Raw genomic sequence first — 13,792 nt, 5'->3', positions numbered from 1 at the left:
CCCGGAAATCGACTACAAACTCTTGGCGAGTTAGATGGAGTCTATGCTATATCCTCGATTCAATAGTCTATCTTTCCTAAGCCCACGGCCTCTTCGCGTCTTCGACCAACGCCTCGTGGCCGTCTACGACCCTCGTGACAACACCGCTCCTCGCTCTCTCCTCCTCGCTTGTGAACAGCCTATCATCCAGACCCCACGGATTTCTCGCCCTCCTCTTGCCAGCCAGACTCGGCCCGACGCCGTGGGGATCCTGCGTCCACTCGTCCACGGCACGCTGCACGCCCTCGATGGCCCCCGTCTTGATACAGCCCCCACCATCGTTGCCCCCGTTTCCCTGGGCACCCCTAGTGTCGGCAGCGTCGCGCATCCCCGGTGGGTTGATGCCGACGAATCGCACCCTCCCAGGCGGGAATCCGATAGCGACGCAGTGACCGTCGACGATGCGCGGCCTCTTGAAGGCGTGGCTGACCACCGTCAGGGTGCGCGGCCAGGAGGCGTGGAGGCGGCGAAAGAGGAGAAGGGAGTGCAGGATGTTGTGGTACGAGTCCAAGGCGAGAGCGTCTGTGTGGATACGGGACGCGAAGGAGGCGGCTATGCCGCCGCCGGGGGAGGACGGGAGGATGCCGAAGTAGGCGTTGGCGACGGCGAGGTTGGCATAGCTCTCTGCCTCCGAGAGGCGGGTTTCCCGACGTGTTGGTCCCCTGCGCGACAAACCGTCAGCGTACGTGTCATGTCAACGAGTTACAAGTAAACAGTTCGACTGAATGGAGTTTTGGGTGGCCCATTTTAGTGAGCGCAGAGATAGACACGCACGCGAGCGATTTTCAATGAGAAGAGGGGGGGGGGCATCAGTGTTCCGCACAGGGCAGAGGTGGTTGCGTGAGCTTACCCCGAAAACACCAGCACGGAAGCCGGGTCGTCCCGCAGCGCCGCCAGCCCGGCTTTGATGTGCTCGATGAACGTCGGGGTCTCGCCGGCCTGGAAGCCGGCGATGAGCCACTCCGACTCGGCGGCGCCGTTGGTGGGGCCGCCCGTCCAGATGCCGTGGCAGCAGACGATGATGAGGTTGCTCGTGGCCGACATGGCGTGGTTCCGTTAATGGCACGAGGGGGGATCAGGTCGTCGCATTGCACCGTACAAGTTCCTGACGAAGTCGGGACAGATCCCCGCGCATTGGATGGGCTGTTGTGGATCATGTGATGCGGTGGCGGTGAGGATGTGGTGTTCTCCATTCATGCCACGCAAGGTTTCGCGAATGAATGGAGTGAGATCGTCACGGTCAGCAAGAGCCGCAGAGAAACCACAATCTTCACGAATCCAATCGTATCGTGTTGGCGCAACATGCCAGAGTGGTGTATTGCCATGCACTATGCTTTGATCCTTGATACTTGATCCAACCCTTTTTCATGACAGAATTCTGTAGGCATCTCCAACCAGATAAAGGCTCCCAGTCAAAACAACAGGTCCGTCTCTCGCAGTATCGACAGCCCATTGAGTGGCCGCCTCAAGGCCTCCCTCACCCATGAAAATCTCCTTCGCGCCTGCATTTGATGCCATTTCCCTTAAGGTGTCCAGCGGCAAGGGTTCAACCCAGGGCATGGTCTCTCGTTTGGAGAAAGGTACGCAAGCGACACTGTCGCCGGGCCTCAGCAAGGTGCGGAGCATGCCTCCAGCGTCCTTTCCGTCCTGTTTAGAGACCGATACGATCCACGTAACGGGTTTGTCTGCATCCCGCAGGCGTCGCTCGACGTACGTGGACAGAGTCTCGGCCGACTGCGGGTTATGAGCCCCGTCAATGAGAATGGGGTTCCCTTTTCGTGACGGATACTTCTCGCCGAGTTCCAACCAGGACAGCCTGCCCAGATGTGTGATGTCCTTCAAGATCGGCAATGCCTTCTCGACGGAGAGGTCCAGATGCGGGTAAGCAAGCTGAAAAGCTGTGATGGCGCATGCCATATTCTGGGCCTGGTGAGGCATTAATTCGGATCGATACAGGGTCTCCAGCAGGCCGGTCTGATTTGTGGTGAGGTGCAGCGGTGCCGAGACACTTGCCGCGTGCTGCCGGAAGACCTCGAGGACTTCGGGCGGGTTGCTACCGTCGACGACGCACGGGACACCGGCCATCATAATGCCGGCCTTCTCCTTGGCGATCTCGGGTAGGGTGTTGCCGAGGAAGGCCTGGTGGTCGAGGCCGATCTTGGTGATGACGGTGACCTTCTTCCGCTTGAGGGCGTTTGTTGAGTCGAGTCGCCCGCCAAGGCCGACCTCGACGAGACCCATCTGCACGTCGGCGCGGCCAAAAACGCCAAAGGCGATGAGGGTCGTCACCTCGAAGATGGTTAGGGCTTCCTGCGATGCATCTTGTGATAAACGGGCCTGCTCGTCGTCCAGGATCTTACGTCGGACGTCGTTGTAGATGTCTTGCTGGACAGGGACGCCATTGATCTTGATGGCGTCGCGCGGCTCGACAAGGTAAGGTGAGGTGAAAAGGCCGTTGGATATGCCGAAGGACCGGCAGAGGGCCGCAAGGTACGTGCAGGTGGTGCCCTTGCCGTTGGTCCCGGCAACGTGGATGGCATCCCACTTCTGCGGGACGCCTTCGAGAGCCCTGGATATGCGGTGCAGGCCTAGGCTGATGCCCTTCATTGCCATGCTTGGAGCGTGCTGAAGTCTCGGGGTGTCTAGTAATGGCGGTGCTGCTCTGAATAAATGTTAGGCCCAAGGGACCGCCAGCCCATCTCTCCCTCTCTTTCTCCGTCTTGGCTCTCTAGGGCGGACAGACGTCAGTGAGTGGACATGGAAGCTTGTAGCCCGGCAACGGATGGAGATGCCTGGGAGGGTGGTTCCGCCTGTAGGAGTGAGTCACTGGAATGCTCTGGTGATGAACGGGTCTTGGAATTTCAGGGTCGTCGATGTCGCATCCAGGGGCGAGCTGGATGCTACTAGTGATTGGTATTGAGGATACAGGTCCTTCCGTCTAACCCAAGCAAGTGTGCATGACAGGACAGATGCTACCTTGGTCTACCTTAGACACGAGAGGAAACTGGGCATAGTACGTACCTGCCTCCTGCAGTCCGCCCAGCCACGCTTGTTGCAGCCTGCAGACAGTGTCCTCTCAGCCACACTGCGAGAGGCTCCCCGATGTCTCCACTACCAAGACCCCACTCTTCCCCATACCGGGCGCCGAGGAGCCCCCATGATTGGTTACTTATGATTTGCTTCTCAACCTGACGCCACATGGCAAGGAGTCCTGGGACTGCAGCCGTCAAGGGGCAGGATTGGAGCGGATTGGAGCGGATTGGAGAGGCCAGCCACTCACAAAAACGAAGTAAAGCGGCCATGCCCCAAAACACCGGCGCATTTTCCCTATTTTCCCTCCTGTTTTCCTTTCTTTTTTTAATTCCCCGTGCATGTCTTTTGGTTTTTCCCTCCCGTCCCTGACTGTCAATCCACGTCCAGTCCCAGTGCCCCGTTTCCGTCACTGACTCGCCCCATCCTTTTCCTCTTTCCCGCCCGCCTCCCGCCCCACGTAAGAAGCTACCTATATTGGCTACGCGCAATCGCGAATCCATCGCGAACCACGGCTCGCGGCCCCATTTCACTTTTGACGACGACGATTGGATCCATCTCGCGATCCATTCGATATACCTCCTCCATCACTCCTCATCTTCGTCGTTGTTGATTCATACATCGTGCGCGCAACGAGCCGTTCAAGATGGGACTTCCGTAAGTTTCCCTCCCAACCCTGCGCCTTCACCGGCTCGCTGCATTTGCCTCTGCGCCAGGCCTCGACGGACGCTGGCTCAATCTCAGCCCGCGCAGCCGTGTCACCACAATGTTCCCATTCACATCCATCTCGTCTCTTCCCGTTCATCACAAATCGCCTACATTTTTGTGCGCAAGCAATGCCCGTCGCTTTTAATGTCCGTCCTCGATGGCGCCGACGCCGAAACGCATCGCAATCGCAATCGCGGCTGATGTCGGCAGCCGCCTCCAATCTCGCCATCGCACCCCTCGCTAATCTCGCAACCGCCCATCTGCAGTCTTTTCATCGCTCCCGTCGAGTCGGACGTCCCCTCTCAAATTGGCGACAAGTCGGAAATGTCGCGCCATGCCCGCTCCGCCATTCGCCGCGCCCGCCGCAACATCGACTCTCGTCCTTTTCGACGTCGCGCCGCACTGCTCCGCGATAACTTCCCCACTCCCGGACCCGAATCCGTCGCGCGCGCCCGTTATCCATGGATAGAGTCTGGCCATCTACCACCGCCGGAGGCTTACGTCGCCCCTCCCCCGCGGACTATGCCGCCCTCGGAGGCGGATCGGGGTGCCCCCACTCCCGAGAGCACCGAACTGCGAGATGCGCTGCGGGAGATGAGAAACCGAGCCGCGGAACGGGGCCCCGAAGCCAGTGAGGCTCGATTGATCTCCCTTTTCGGCGAACGCTGGGCTTTTGAAAACTTGCCTCAGCCCTCTCGGACCAGCGCTACCCCCCCAGCTGGCGAAGAGCAAAGCGGCTGGCAGGAGCCTGAACGGCCGTCTCATCCGCGATTCCCCCGTGCGCAGCTTGATCGCATGTCGATGGTAGGCTTCCTTGTCAAACTGATTGACTTGAATTGCAGAACTAACGTGCAAAGTAGCCTGCCCCACCGGTTGCTGCCCGGTTTGACCGCAGTCCCGACAACCTGGTTGCCGCCAGATTCTCTGGTCGAAGGCAGCGTGTGGAGCCGCGAACGGTACCCCAGACTCTGCACCAGCGCATCCGTCGGATACGTCCTTCTGGACAACCCAACGAACCGTCTTTGGCTGACGGCCTCGGCGACCGCGACCGAAGCTTGAGTCCTGACGAAGACGGCGTGTGGGACACGCTGCTTACTACGCTGACACCAGATCCGCAACCTCCAAGTGCTGGATCGTCCTTCGCCTCGGCGTCAGCTTCGGCATCGGCCTCGGCCTCGGCCTCTGCATCACAGTCACAGAGTGCCGCCGCATCATCGCGCACCTCGCTCACCGGACCTGAGACGACCGAAGAGGCTCTTGAACAGCCCTGTGAATCTGGCCTCGACAATTCTGACGACGAAGGCCAGGAGGCCATGCATGCGACCAGGTCCTGGGCAGACCACTGGACGATGAACTATCCCTCAAGGCACCGTCGGTTCGTCGCCGATCTGGACGCAAACGACACGAGCAGGTTATCATTCATGCGAGACGATCCATCATACAGGCGAATCGCCAGAACGCCCGCTGCCCGTAACGCCCAAGACGACGAGGAAATGCGAACTCGTCGACGACTCGAACTTCTTCGACATTACCGGATCGCCACCCGCGACCCCACTCCGCTCCCGGAGTTATTGGATCACATCGTGCGGGATTCGAGCGAAGAGGCAGGAGGTCCCAGTGGCCAGGGGGATAGCAACGGTGACGGTGACGGTGACGCTGCCTCATCGAGCCACAACCAAACGTCGAATGACAATGCATTGCATGGAATGCAGATGATTGTTCGCAACCTCGCGCGTCGGGAAGACATTCCCGATGAGTGGTGGGCTGGTGCCGGGCTCAGCCGGACCCTGCCAGAGGGGTCATGAAGAGCGGCTGCGCTGCGCATGGGTCGCTGTTACGTTCTTCCATGAACAACAAGGAACGGCGTGCTGATGATGAAAAAGCCCTTGAAAAGGCAGTGGATTTTTGACTGGGGATTTTGGCGTTCAAGGTGTTAGACACCTGCTATGGACAGGGCACGGTCTTAGTGGGTTTGCCGGGGCTATGCTGCGACATGGGTCGTCTGTATAATATCATGTAGTCGTGGAACGGGCCGAGTTCAGTTCCCTTAGGCGTCAGATCTCTACGAGTATGCTAGGGCTGGGCGATAGGTGCCTCATTTGGATGGGCGAAAGAACCCGATATTCTGGAGACGGAGACGATAATGAAATCCACCGGCAGCCAGTCACTTGTTTGTTGATTGTTGTGAAATAGGGGCATGGCGTGGGTGACATAATTGACAGCGTGACCGGCACAGAATGGACACTGGACGTAAACACATGAAGTCGGTGTGTCTCAGTCCCACGACCCTGTCTCAGTGGATTTGTTCATTGAGCGAATGCCCTCGACAGTCGAAGAATGAAAGCTAGCAATAAGTGGAACTACTAATTCACAGCGTTGACTTGATTATCGGTCTCGGTACGGGGCACTGTGAGCCACCTCATCTAGGATGATTAGGTGACGATCCGTAAGTGAATGGAATCTGCAGTGTTAACATTTGACGGGTACTCGACGAAGACGACAGTAATGGAGTAAGAAAAGAAGTAGGATGAGAATAAGAAAAGATTGATCTCGGCGCCCGGGGCAGCCGTTTGCAGCGGCGGCAATGTTTCTTGGGGCTGATGCAGGTCGCCAGACTGGCCACTGACATACGGATCCGGAGGGGTCCTACAGTATTAGTGTATCGTTCCCGCGCAGATCCGTCAGTTTGAAACGCTGCGGCTAGCGTCGTCCCCTTCGCCCTTGTCTGCCGGCCGTCTGTCGTCTTTGCTTGTCGCCGGGCTGGGAGCTTTGGGGAGGAGGGAGACATTGGGTAGAGGAAACCGTGGATAAATTGAGAGGGGACCCAGTGGCCCTGTCCTCGACATGGGGGTTGGACTGGGGACGAGGTAGGGGTAGGTATCCGTAACATGCAATCCAGGGGTTTGTTGACCTTTTGGACCAGACACTGTCACGTCGTTACTACGGTGAAGAGCGACTCAGGCAAACACTGAATGATAGGAGAATGGGACGGAGGGGGGGAGGGCGACCTGGTATTGTCTTGATATTCCAAAGAGTTTGAGAGAGAACTGCTATGCCGCGTGCCTGGGTGGAATGCATCTCTCGCAAGGACGGGCGGCCTGGTGTGTCGGGCGTGACGTGGTTCCTGTCTGGTTTTTGGCACGAATTGGGAAATTCTGGGGAAGGCCAAGAGGCGCGGAATGTGTCTGAGCGGGACAAGACAGGGTAGCGTCGAGTGTCGTCCGTTAGATGGCTGCGCGTGTCCGCCTTGACCTTTTTCTTGTTGTTGTTATTTATCGAATACGGACATCAGGGAGGAGCGTACGGATAGACTGTACAGGAAAACAAAGCGATGGAAGCCGAGTCGAGGGTGTTGGTGGCCGGCGAAGGTGAAGCCCGTTCATTGTGTTTCCGGTTCAGGCCGGGTGCTCCTTAGCCTTTAGCGCGTCGGCGGAGCGGCCTGTGAGAGCTTCTAGCGTGGCTAGCGCGCGTGGCCGGCGTTTGTTCAGCAAGTCGCAACTCAGGCATCATCACAGCACCAAACGCAGTACCTGTAGGTAAGTACTTACCTACCTCAGGTAGGTACCTGAGCATTACCCACTCGCTGCCCCGCTCGCCCCTCGTCGGTCATCACAGCCAGCCCAAGCCCAGGTGGATGAAATCCCAGCAAAGGCTACCATCACGATCGGGTGAGGTTCTGACCAGGGTCCTGCGAGATGAATCTGTGATATGATGGTCGTCACTCGTGAAACTAGATGTGCGTGGGAAACGGGGACTGCCGGTGTGATTTGGGTTGCGTGAACGGATTTATGATACTCAGTGTACCTACCGACCTACTTACCTACCTAGGTAGGTAGGGAGATGAGGTGGTAGGTGCATCCGTCGTTCGTTGTCATTGCTGCCCTGCGGCTACCTGACCACTGACCATTGACCGCTAGCTGGGCTGACCGCTGGAGTTGACCTGACGGGCCCTGGCTGTGTTGTTTTTCCAATATTCATCTTTGCTTTTTTACAGCGAATGTCCCTGGAAGAGCCTGATGCGGCCAGTCCTCTGGCCCGTGTGCATCAGCATCGGTCAACGTGAGCCCAAAAATTTATCACCTTTCTCCAAGGGATCCAGCAGCCGCCGTTTTGGCTTGTTCCCCTACGAATAGAGTAGTCATTCCTAGGGGGCTTTTATCCCTCTTCTTCTTTCCTTCCTTCTCCTTTCCTTCTGTCTCTCTGCCGCCTCTAGTCCCTGGGTTTCACTGCTCCCTAGCAAGGTTGGTATCTAGGTGTATACACCAAGATATCGTCGCATCTCTCTCTCCACCTAGCGCGCCGCTCGTTTCCCTTGAACCCGAACCTCCTCCACCAACATCCACCGCGCGACCGACATACAAGCCAGACCAGACCGAAACCAACGTTTTTGAAGACAGCAGAAGACGCCGTACGAACTTCCAAAAAGAGGGGATAAACAAACGTCATTTGTCTTGTCTATTTCTGCCCCCGAATCCCGAACGAAACAAGACGCCCATGTACTTTCACAACTTGGAATCTCTGTCGCCTGTCTGTGTTCCTCGCATGTTGTACATGTGTGTGTCTTGAGCGTGTACGCATATATCGCCAGCGTCATTCGGCATTTGTCCTTGCACCAGAGTTGCGCGCGCGCCCTACAACTCATTTAGCTCGCTCGTCCTTCGACTCGGTTTCTTGACCCTCCTCACTGATGCTCACAGGCATCTCCATGGACTAAACCGCCTTGTCTGCGAAACCACCGACGCTGACCCGACCGACCGAATCCACGAATCGCGACTCGACTGGCATGCCGTCCTGCCGCCGGGCTACGTGCAGCGCGCCCTCTTCGTCTTTGTCCTAACCGCTGCCCGCTTGCTGTCCCGCGATCCCTAAAAACGTCCGTACCTACCTGCGTCGACTTCGGCGCCGTCCAATTCCTCCCTCGGAACAGCTTCCGCCCACGAGCGCTCCCGCAACCCCCCCGAATCCGATCGAAGAAGAGAGAGTGAGAGTGAGAGAGTGACGGAGAGGGATAAAGAGAAGTCTGGTCCCGTGCCAGACTGTCTGCCCGCCGCCGGCCATGCCCAATCCTTCGCCACCATCCTCGGCCTCCTCATCTGTCGAGCGCCAGTACCATGCAAACGGCAGGGCGGCCGTGGTCGCCTCCCGCGAGAGGGGCTCGGGAACACCGCGAAAGGAAAAACAGGGCCCAAGGGAGAGTTCTGCGCTGCAGGACCCTGGTTTGAAAGATTATGTGCGTATACGCGGCCATTAGGTCTGACCTGGACACCTGGGCAACGGTACTTTGCCAAGGACGCATGGCTGACGCTCTTGTGTACTGCAGCGCTTAGGAGAGTGCCTCGGAAAGGGAGCTTTCGGGTCCGTCTACAAGGCATTCAATTGGGGAACCGGCGAAGCTGTCGCCGTTAAGCAGATCAAGCTCGCTGACCTGCCCAAGAGCGAGCTGCGCATGATCGAGGTATACCTTTGTTCCCGGAGCATGTATCTGCCCATCCTGTGGCTAGCCGAGACTGACGCCTTTCCAGTCTGAAATCGATCTTTTGAAAAACTTGCATGTGGGTGTTTCCGAGCCAGCCAAGCTGTGAGGCGCCTCAGCTGACAGTTTTCTTAGCATGACAACATTGTCAAGTACATTGGCTTCGTCAAGTCGGCCGACTGTCTCAACATCATTCTGGAGTAGGTCAAGCCCTCACTCCTTCTGACCATGGCTGAAACTGCCCCAGGTACTGCGAGAACGGCTCTCTTCACTCGATATGCAAGTCATACGGCAAGTTTCCTGAGAATTTAGTCGGCGTCTACACGACCCAGGTCTTGCAGGGCTTGCAGTACCTTCATGACCAGGGAGTCATTCATAGGGATATCAAAGGAGCCAATATTCTCACGACCAAGGACGGCAAGGTCAAACTCGCGGATTTTGGAGTCTCGACAAGCACTCTCGCTGGAGGACAGGACAAGGAGGCCCAGGTTGTCGGCACTCCTTACTGGATGGCGCCCGAGATCATCCAGCTTTCCGGCGCCAGCCCTGCGTCTGATATCTGGAGTGTGGGGTGTACCGTCATCGAGCTGTTGCAGGGCAAGCCGCCGTACCACAACCTTGCCGCCATGCCCGCGCTTTTCGCCATCGTCAACGACGACCATCCCCCGTTACCTGAGGGCATCTCACCGGTGTGTACCTCGCCCATCTCGGCGTCCAAAGCAAACAAAGCTGACATCTTGTAGGCGTCTCGGGACTTTTTGATGCAATGTTTCCAGAAAGACCCCAACCTGAGAGTGACGGCGAGAAAACTCTTACGGCACGCGTGGATCATCGGATGCCGAAGAAGCGACGCACCCGTTTCCAAGGCCCCAGCTAATTTCAGCCAAGCGGTGGAGGAGGTAAAACAGTGGAACAAGGCCCTCAAGTCCTCCGAGAGCTCACTAAGAGTGTCCACCGGTTCCGACAGCGGATTTCCTGGCATGCAAGGCCATCCTGGCGCAAGATTTGGCGCCAATGAACCGCACCGGCCGAGCCTGATCACTCAGCCCAAGGGGCCTTTGGCCCTCGCGAAGCCGAGAAGGACCCCCGAAGCCTTCAGATCTCCCGAGCTTGCTAGTAAGTATTAGTCAACATCCATGGCAGCGAAGGATAAGTGTGTTGACATGCTAGCAGACGACGACAACTGGGACAACGACTTCGCGACGGCCATCTCACCAAGCGCACTGCACTTGCCTCACCTTAAGCCCCAGGACAACTTTGGTGGTCTGCTCTCTGCCGACAAACTCAAGGCCTTCGCTTCAATTACAGACCCTCGAAACGATTCTGAGAGCTACGATGACGACTTTGAGGGTGAGCTGTTGACGATCAAGGGGCCCCGGCAGTTCGCCGACTTTGAGCTTCAGGAGCAAACAATACGTCCAATGTCCCGCAAGAAGAGTGACAAGTACGCAGAACCCATGAAACAACAGCAGCAGCAATCACAACAACTGCCGGCAAAGTCCAGCCCGCGAAAGACGACGCATTCCAGAAATCCTTCCCGCCCCAAATCCCCCAGCAAGCCTCAGCTTGGCCCTGGCAGATTTGAGATCCCCGCTCCCCCAGACCTGGCGTACAGAGAACAGAATACCGAAGACTACTCGGATTTGTTCCTTGAAAACGACAGTGTCTTCAACGACAACGAACTGAACCCATTTGTCAAGAAGGTATGTTCAATCTTAGTCTTTGATTCCCTTGCTGACACAACCAGGCCGATTCTCCTCAGCTCTTTCATCCTTCGGATCTTACAAGTCTGCCTCGTTCGACACAGTCACCCGTGGCAGGGGGCTCAAGGCGGCCACCTAGCGCGAAACTGCGCCCCTCCGTATTGCCAGATCGCCCAATGCGAAGAACCAGGTCGTCCATCGAGATACAAAAGTTTGCCGAAGACGAGGGCGACGAGGACTTCTCTGACATCTTCGGACCCGAGGATGCGGTCACAGAGAGGGAAGAGAGCGACAGGGGCTCGGAGGACGGCGGCCTGATGGTGCTCTCGAAATATTCGAACAACTCGTGGCTGGGCGATGACGAGGACGAAGACGACCCCTTTGCTTCCATGGATCCAGGGTGGGACGAGATGGATTTGGAAGCAAATATTGCCAGGGACAGACACGCGAGACTGGCAGGCAAGGTCGAAGGACTCGTGCGCTCCCTGAAGACCTCGGAAGGCGAAGAGAAGCTTTGCGAGCTGGCCGAAGACTTGGTGAGATTGATCCGACGCACTTTGTGGAAAAGTCGGCTGACCAAAAATGCAGCTTGCCTTGCTTTGGGAGAATACCGAGATAAAAGACTTGATTCTCAGTGCTCATGGTCTGCTGCCCATTCTGGAAATTCTTGAGCCTTGCACGGTCAAGAGCAGGCAACAGATGATCCTGTCACTTTTGAAGGTCGTCAATACTGTAAGTCAAGACAACAATAACGCAACTTGTTTAGCAGATTGTTGACTGGGCCGCGGCAGATCATTCTGGACGATGTCGAGATCCAGGAGAATCTTTGCTTCGTCGGTGGCATTCCGATCATCACTAAATTTGCAGCCCGCCAATACTCCAACGAAATCAGGCTGGAAGCAGCCGCTTTCGTACGCCAGATGTACCAGACTTCCACATTGACTCTGCAAATGTTTGTCAGCGCTGGTGGTCTGAACGTGCTTGTCGAGTTCTTGGATGAAGACTTTGATGATGCGCGAGACCTCGTCCTGATCGGCGTTAATGGCATCTGGAACGTCTTTGAGCTTCAAGGACCTACTCCGAAGAACGATTTCTGCCGCATCTTCTCGAGAAGCAAGATCCTGTACCCGCTTGCTCTGGTGCTCCATAGAGTGCTCGACGAAGAGGGCGAAGACGATCTTTCCGAGCTCATCGAGGGGCGAATTGTCAACATATTCTACCTATTTTCCCAGGCTGAAAACTACGTCAAGGAGGTTGTCGCTGACCGACAAGTATTGAAGAGTGAGGAAACCTTCACTCGGTATAATTGACTGCCCGATTGCTGACACTCGATCAGGCGTTTTGAAGGACTTGCGACGAATGACGCCGAACCACCAGATCACGATGCTCAAGTTCATTAAGAACCTCTCGATGTTGTCGACGACGATAGAAACGCTCCACACCGCTGACGCCATTGAGTTCCTGATTGATGTTCTTGGCTACAGTATGAAAAAGGGGCATAATCACTTCCGAGAGATATCCAACCAAGTTTTGAACACCTTGTTCAACCTGTGTCGCCTGAGTAAGGAGCGTCAGGAAGACGCAGCCGTTGGCGGCATCATCCCCCTGCTCATGAAGATCATGCAGACCGATCGCCCTCCAAAGGAGTTCGCCTTGCCTATACTGTGCGATATGGCGCACTCGGGGAGCAAGGGCCGAAGATATCTGTGGCAAAATAAGGGGCTGGATTTCTATGTCTCTCTTCTGGCGGACCAATACTGGCAGGTCACGGCACTGGACGCTATCTTTATCTGGCTTCAAGAGGAAACAGCAAAAGTTGAAAGCCATCTTCTGGATGGGAAGTTTACAGACGCGATTGTCGCCTGTTTCCATACTAACAAAGTCAACTCATTCGACGCCAACCTCTTGGAGCCTCTGCTGAAGCTTCTGCGGCTGAGCCCTTCCATTTCAGGATCGCTTGCGAAACCCGAGATGTTTGCTGGCATTGGTCAGAGACTGGGCCACAAAAAGGCCGTCGTTAGACTTAACTTGCTACGTTTGGTGCGCAACATCATGGACGCCTGTGACCCAGAGATGCTGGGCATGGGCAATGGTAGCAGCTCTTTGAACGTCAAGCAAGTCAGATCTCTGTTCGACGCCATCCAAATGTTGGCAGAGAAAGACACGGCTGTGCTCGTTCGCAACCTGGCGTCAGAGTTGGTCAAGTCGCACAACGAGAGCGAGCTATACGACATGGCCTCGGAACGCAACGGGTCGTCTGGGTCGGTGGCATCCCGACGCTCGGGATCCGGGCCCAGGCGGAAATCTTCATACACGCCGCCAGGCCTTCATCACGCAATGTCGATGCCTGCCACGCCCACGCAGCCACAGTCCCGTCATCATCGGCTATCTCAAATACCACCAGGATCCGGCGGCGCGTACATCGAGGTGGCCGCAAGCCCACGGCGGACGGCTGTGCAGGAGCGGGAGGCCATTCTTTACCGCCCACGTAGCAGAGACGGGGCCACGAGCATTCCCAGACGGGTGAGCGGCGAGATGTCGTCAAGCATGCCTACCGGGCCATCATCAGGAAAAAGCAGATTGCCTCGCCATTCGTTCGCGAGACCTAGCAGCTCGTCCGGACAGCCTCCACTGGTGAGGTCAGAGAGTTCCTTGTCAAATAAAGAGAACATGGGCAGAACCACTTCGGCCATATCAGCACCTGCGGCAGCATCGCCAGCTCTTCCGACGAGCATGGCTAACAAACGGCGAAGCAGGGCTCCGAGCTCGGACGTCAAGTGGTCTTCATAGTTGGAAGATTCAGCGATAACCACATTCCAGCCATCCGGCTGTATTCCCT

At 56.6% G+C, this 13,792-nt stretch overlaps 4 protein-coding genes across 4 annotated transcripts; 2 read left to right on the top strand and 2 right to left on the bottom strand.

Annotated features, from left to right (window-relative positions):
- Positions 1 to 76: 76 nt before the first annotated feature.
- On the bottom strand, positions 77 to 1,083 carry CH63R_08691 (DUF218 domain-containing protein; the record flags this gene model as incomplete). Its single annotated transcript, XM_018303665.1, has 2 exons — positions 77 to 701; positions 890 to 1,083. 2 exons carry the CDS (start codon positions 1,081 to 1,083, stop codon positions 77 to 79), a joined length of 819 nt encoding a protein of 272 aa, XP_018155688.1.
- A 321-nt stretch (positions 1,084 to 1,404) lies between these two features.
- On the bottom strand, positions 1,405 to 2,652 carry CH63R_08690 (Dihydrofolate synthetase; the record flags this gene model as incomplete). Its single annotated transcript, XM_018303664.1, has 1 exon — positions 1,405 to 2,652. The coding sequence occupies one exon, from the start codon at positions 2,650 to 2,652 to the stop codon at positions 1,405 to 1,407; it is 1,248 nt and encodes a 415-aa protein (XP_018155687.1).
- A 1,063-nt stretch (positions 2,653 to 3,715) lies between these two features.
- Positions 3,716 to 5,582, top strand: CH63R_08689 (uncharacterized protein; the record flags this gene model as incomplete). The annotated part of the gene is made up of 3 exons (XM_018303663.1): positions 3,716 to 3,726; positions 4,044 to 4,581; positions 4,638 to 5,582. 3 exons carry the CDS (start codon positions 3,716 to 3,718, stop codon positions 5,580 to 5,582), a joined length of 1,494 nt encoding a protein of 497 aa, XP_018155686.1.
- Positions 5,583 to 8,833: 3,251 nt separating this feature from the next.
- Positions 8,834 to 13,743, top strand: CH63R_08688 (Cell division control protein; the record flags this gene model as incomplete). The annotated part of the gene is made up of 11 exons (XM_018303662.1): positions 8,834 to 9,007; positions 9,098 to 9,232; positions 9,300 to 9,329; positions 9,386 to 9,450; positions 9,498 to 9,939; positions 9,994 to 10,366; positions 10,424 to 10,953; positions 10,998 to 11,489; positions 11,542 to 11,685; positions 11,745 to 12,234; positions 12,290 to 13,743. The coding sequence occupies 11 exons, from the start codon at positions 8,834 to 8,836 to the stop codon at positions 13,741 to 13,743; spliced, it is 4,329 nt and encodes a 1,442-aa protein (XP_018155685.1).
- Positions 13,744 to 13,792: the final 49 nt, after the last annotated feature.

Source organism: Colletotrichum higginsianum, chromosome 6 (genome assembly GCF_001672515.1).
Source record: "Colletotrichum higginsianum IMI 349063 chromosome 6, whole genome shotgun sequence".
Lineage (NCBI taxonomy): Eukaryota > Fungi > Ascomycota > Sordariomycetes > Glomerellales > Glomerellaceae > Colletotrichum > Colletotrichum higginsianum.
This window is presented reverse-complemented; position numbering and strand designations above follow the sequence as displayed.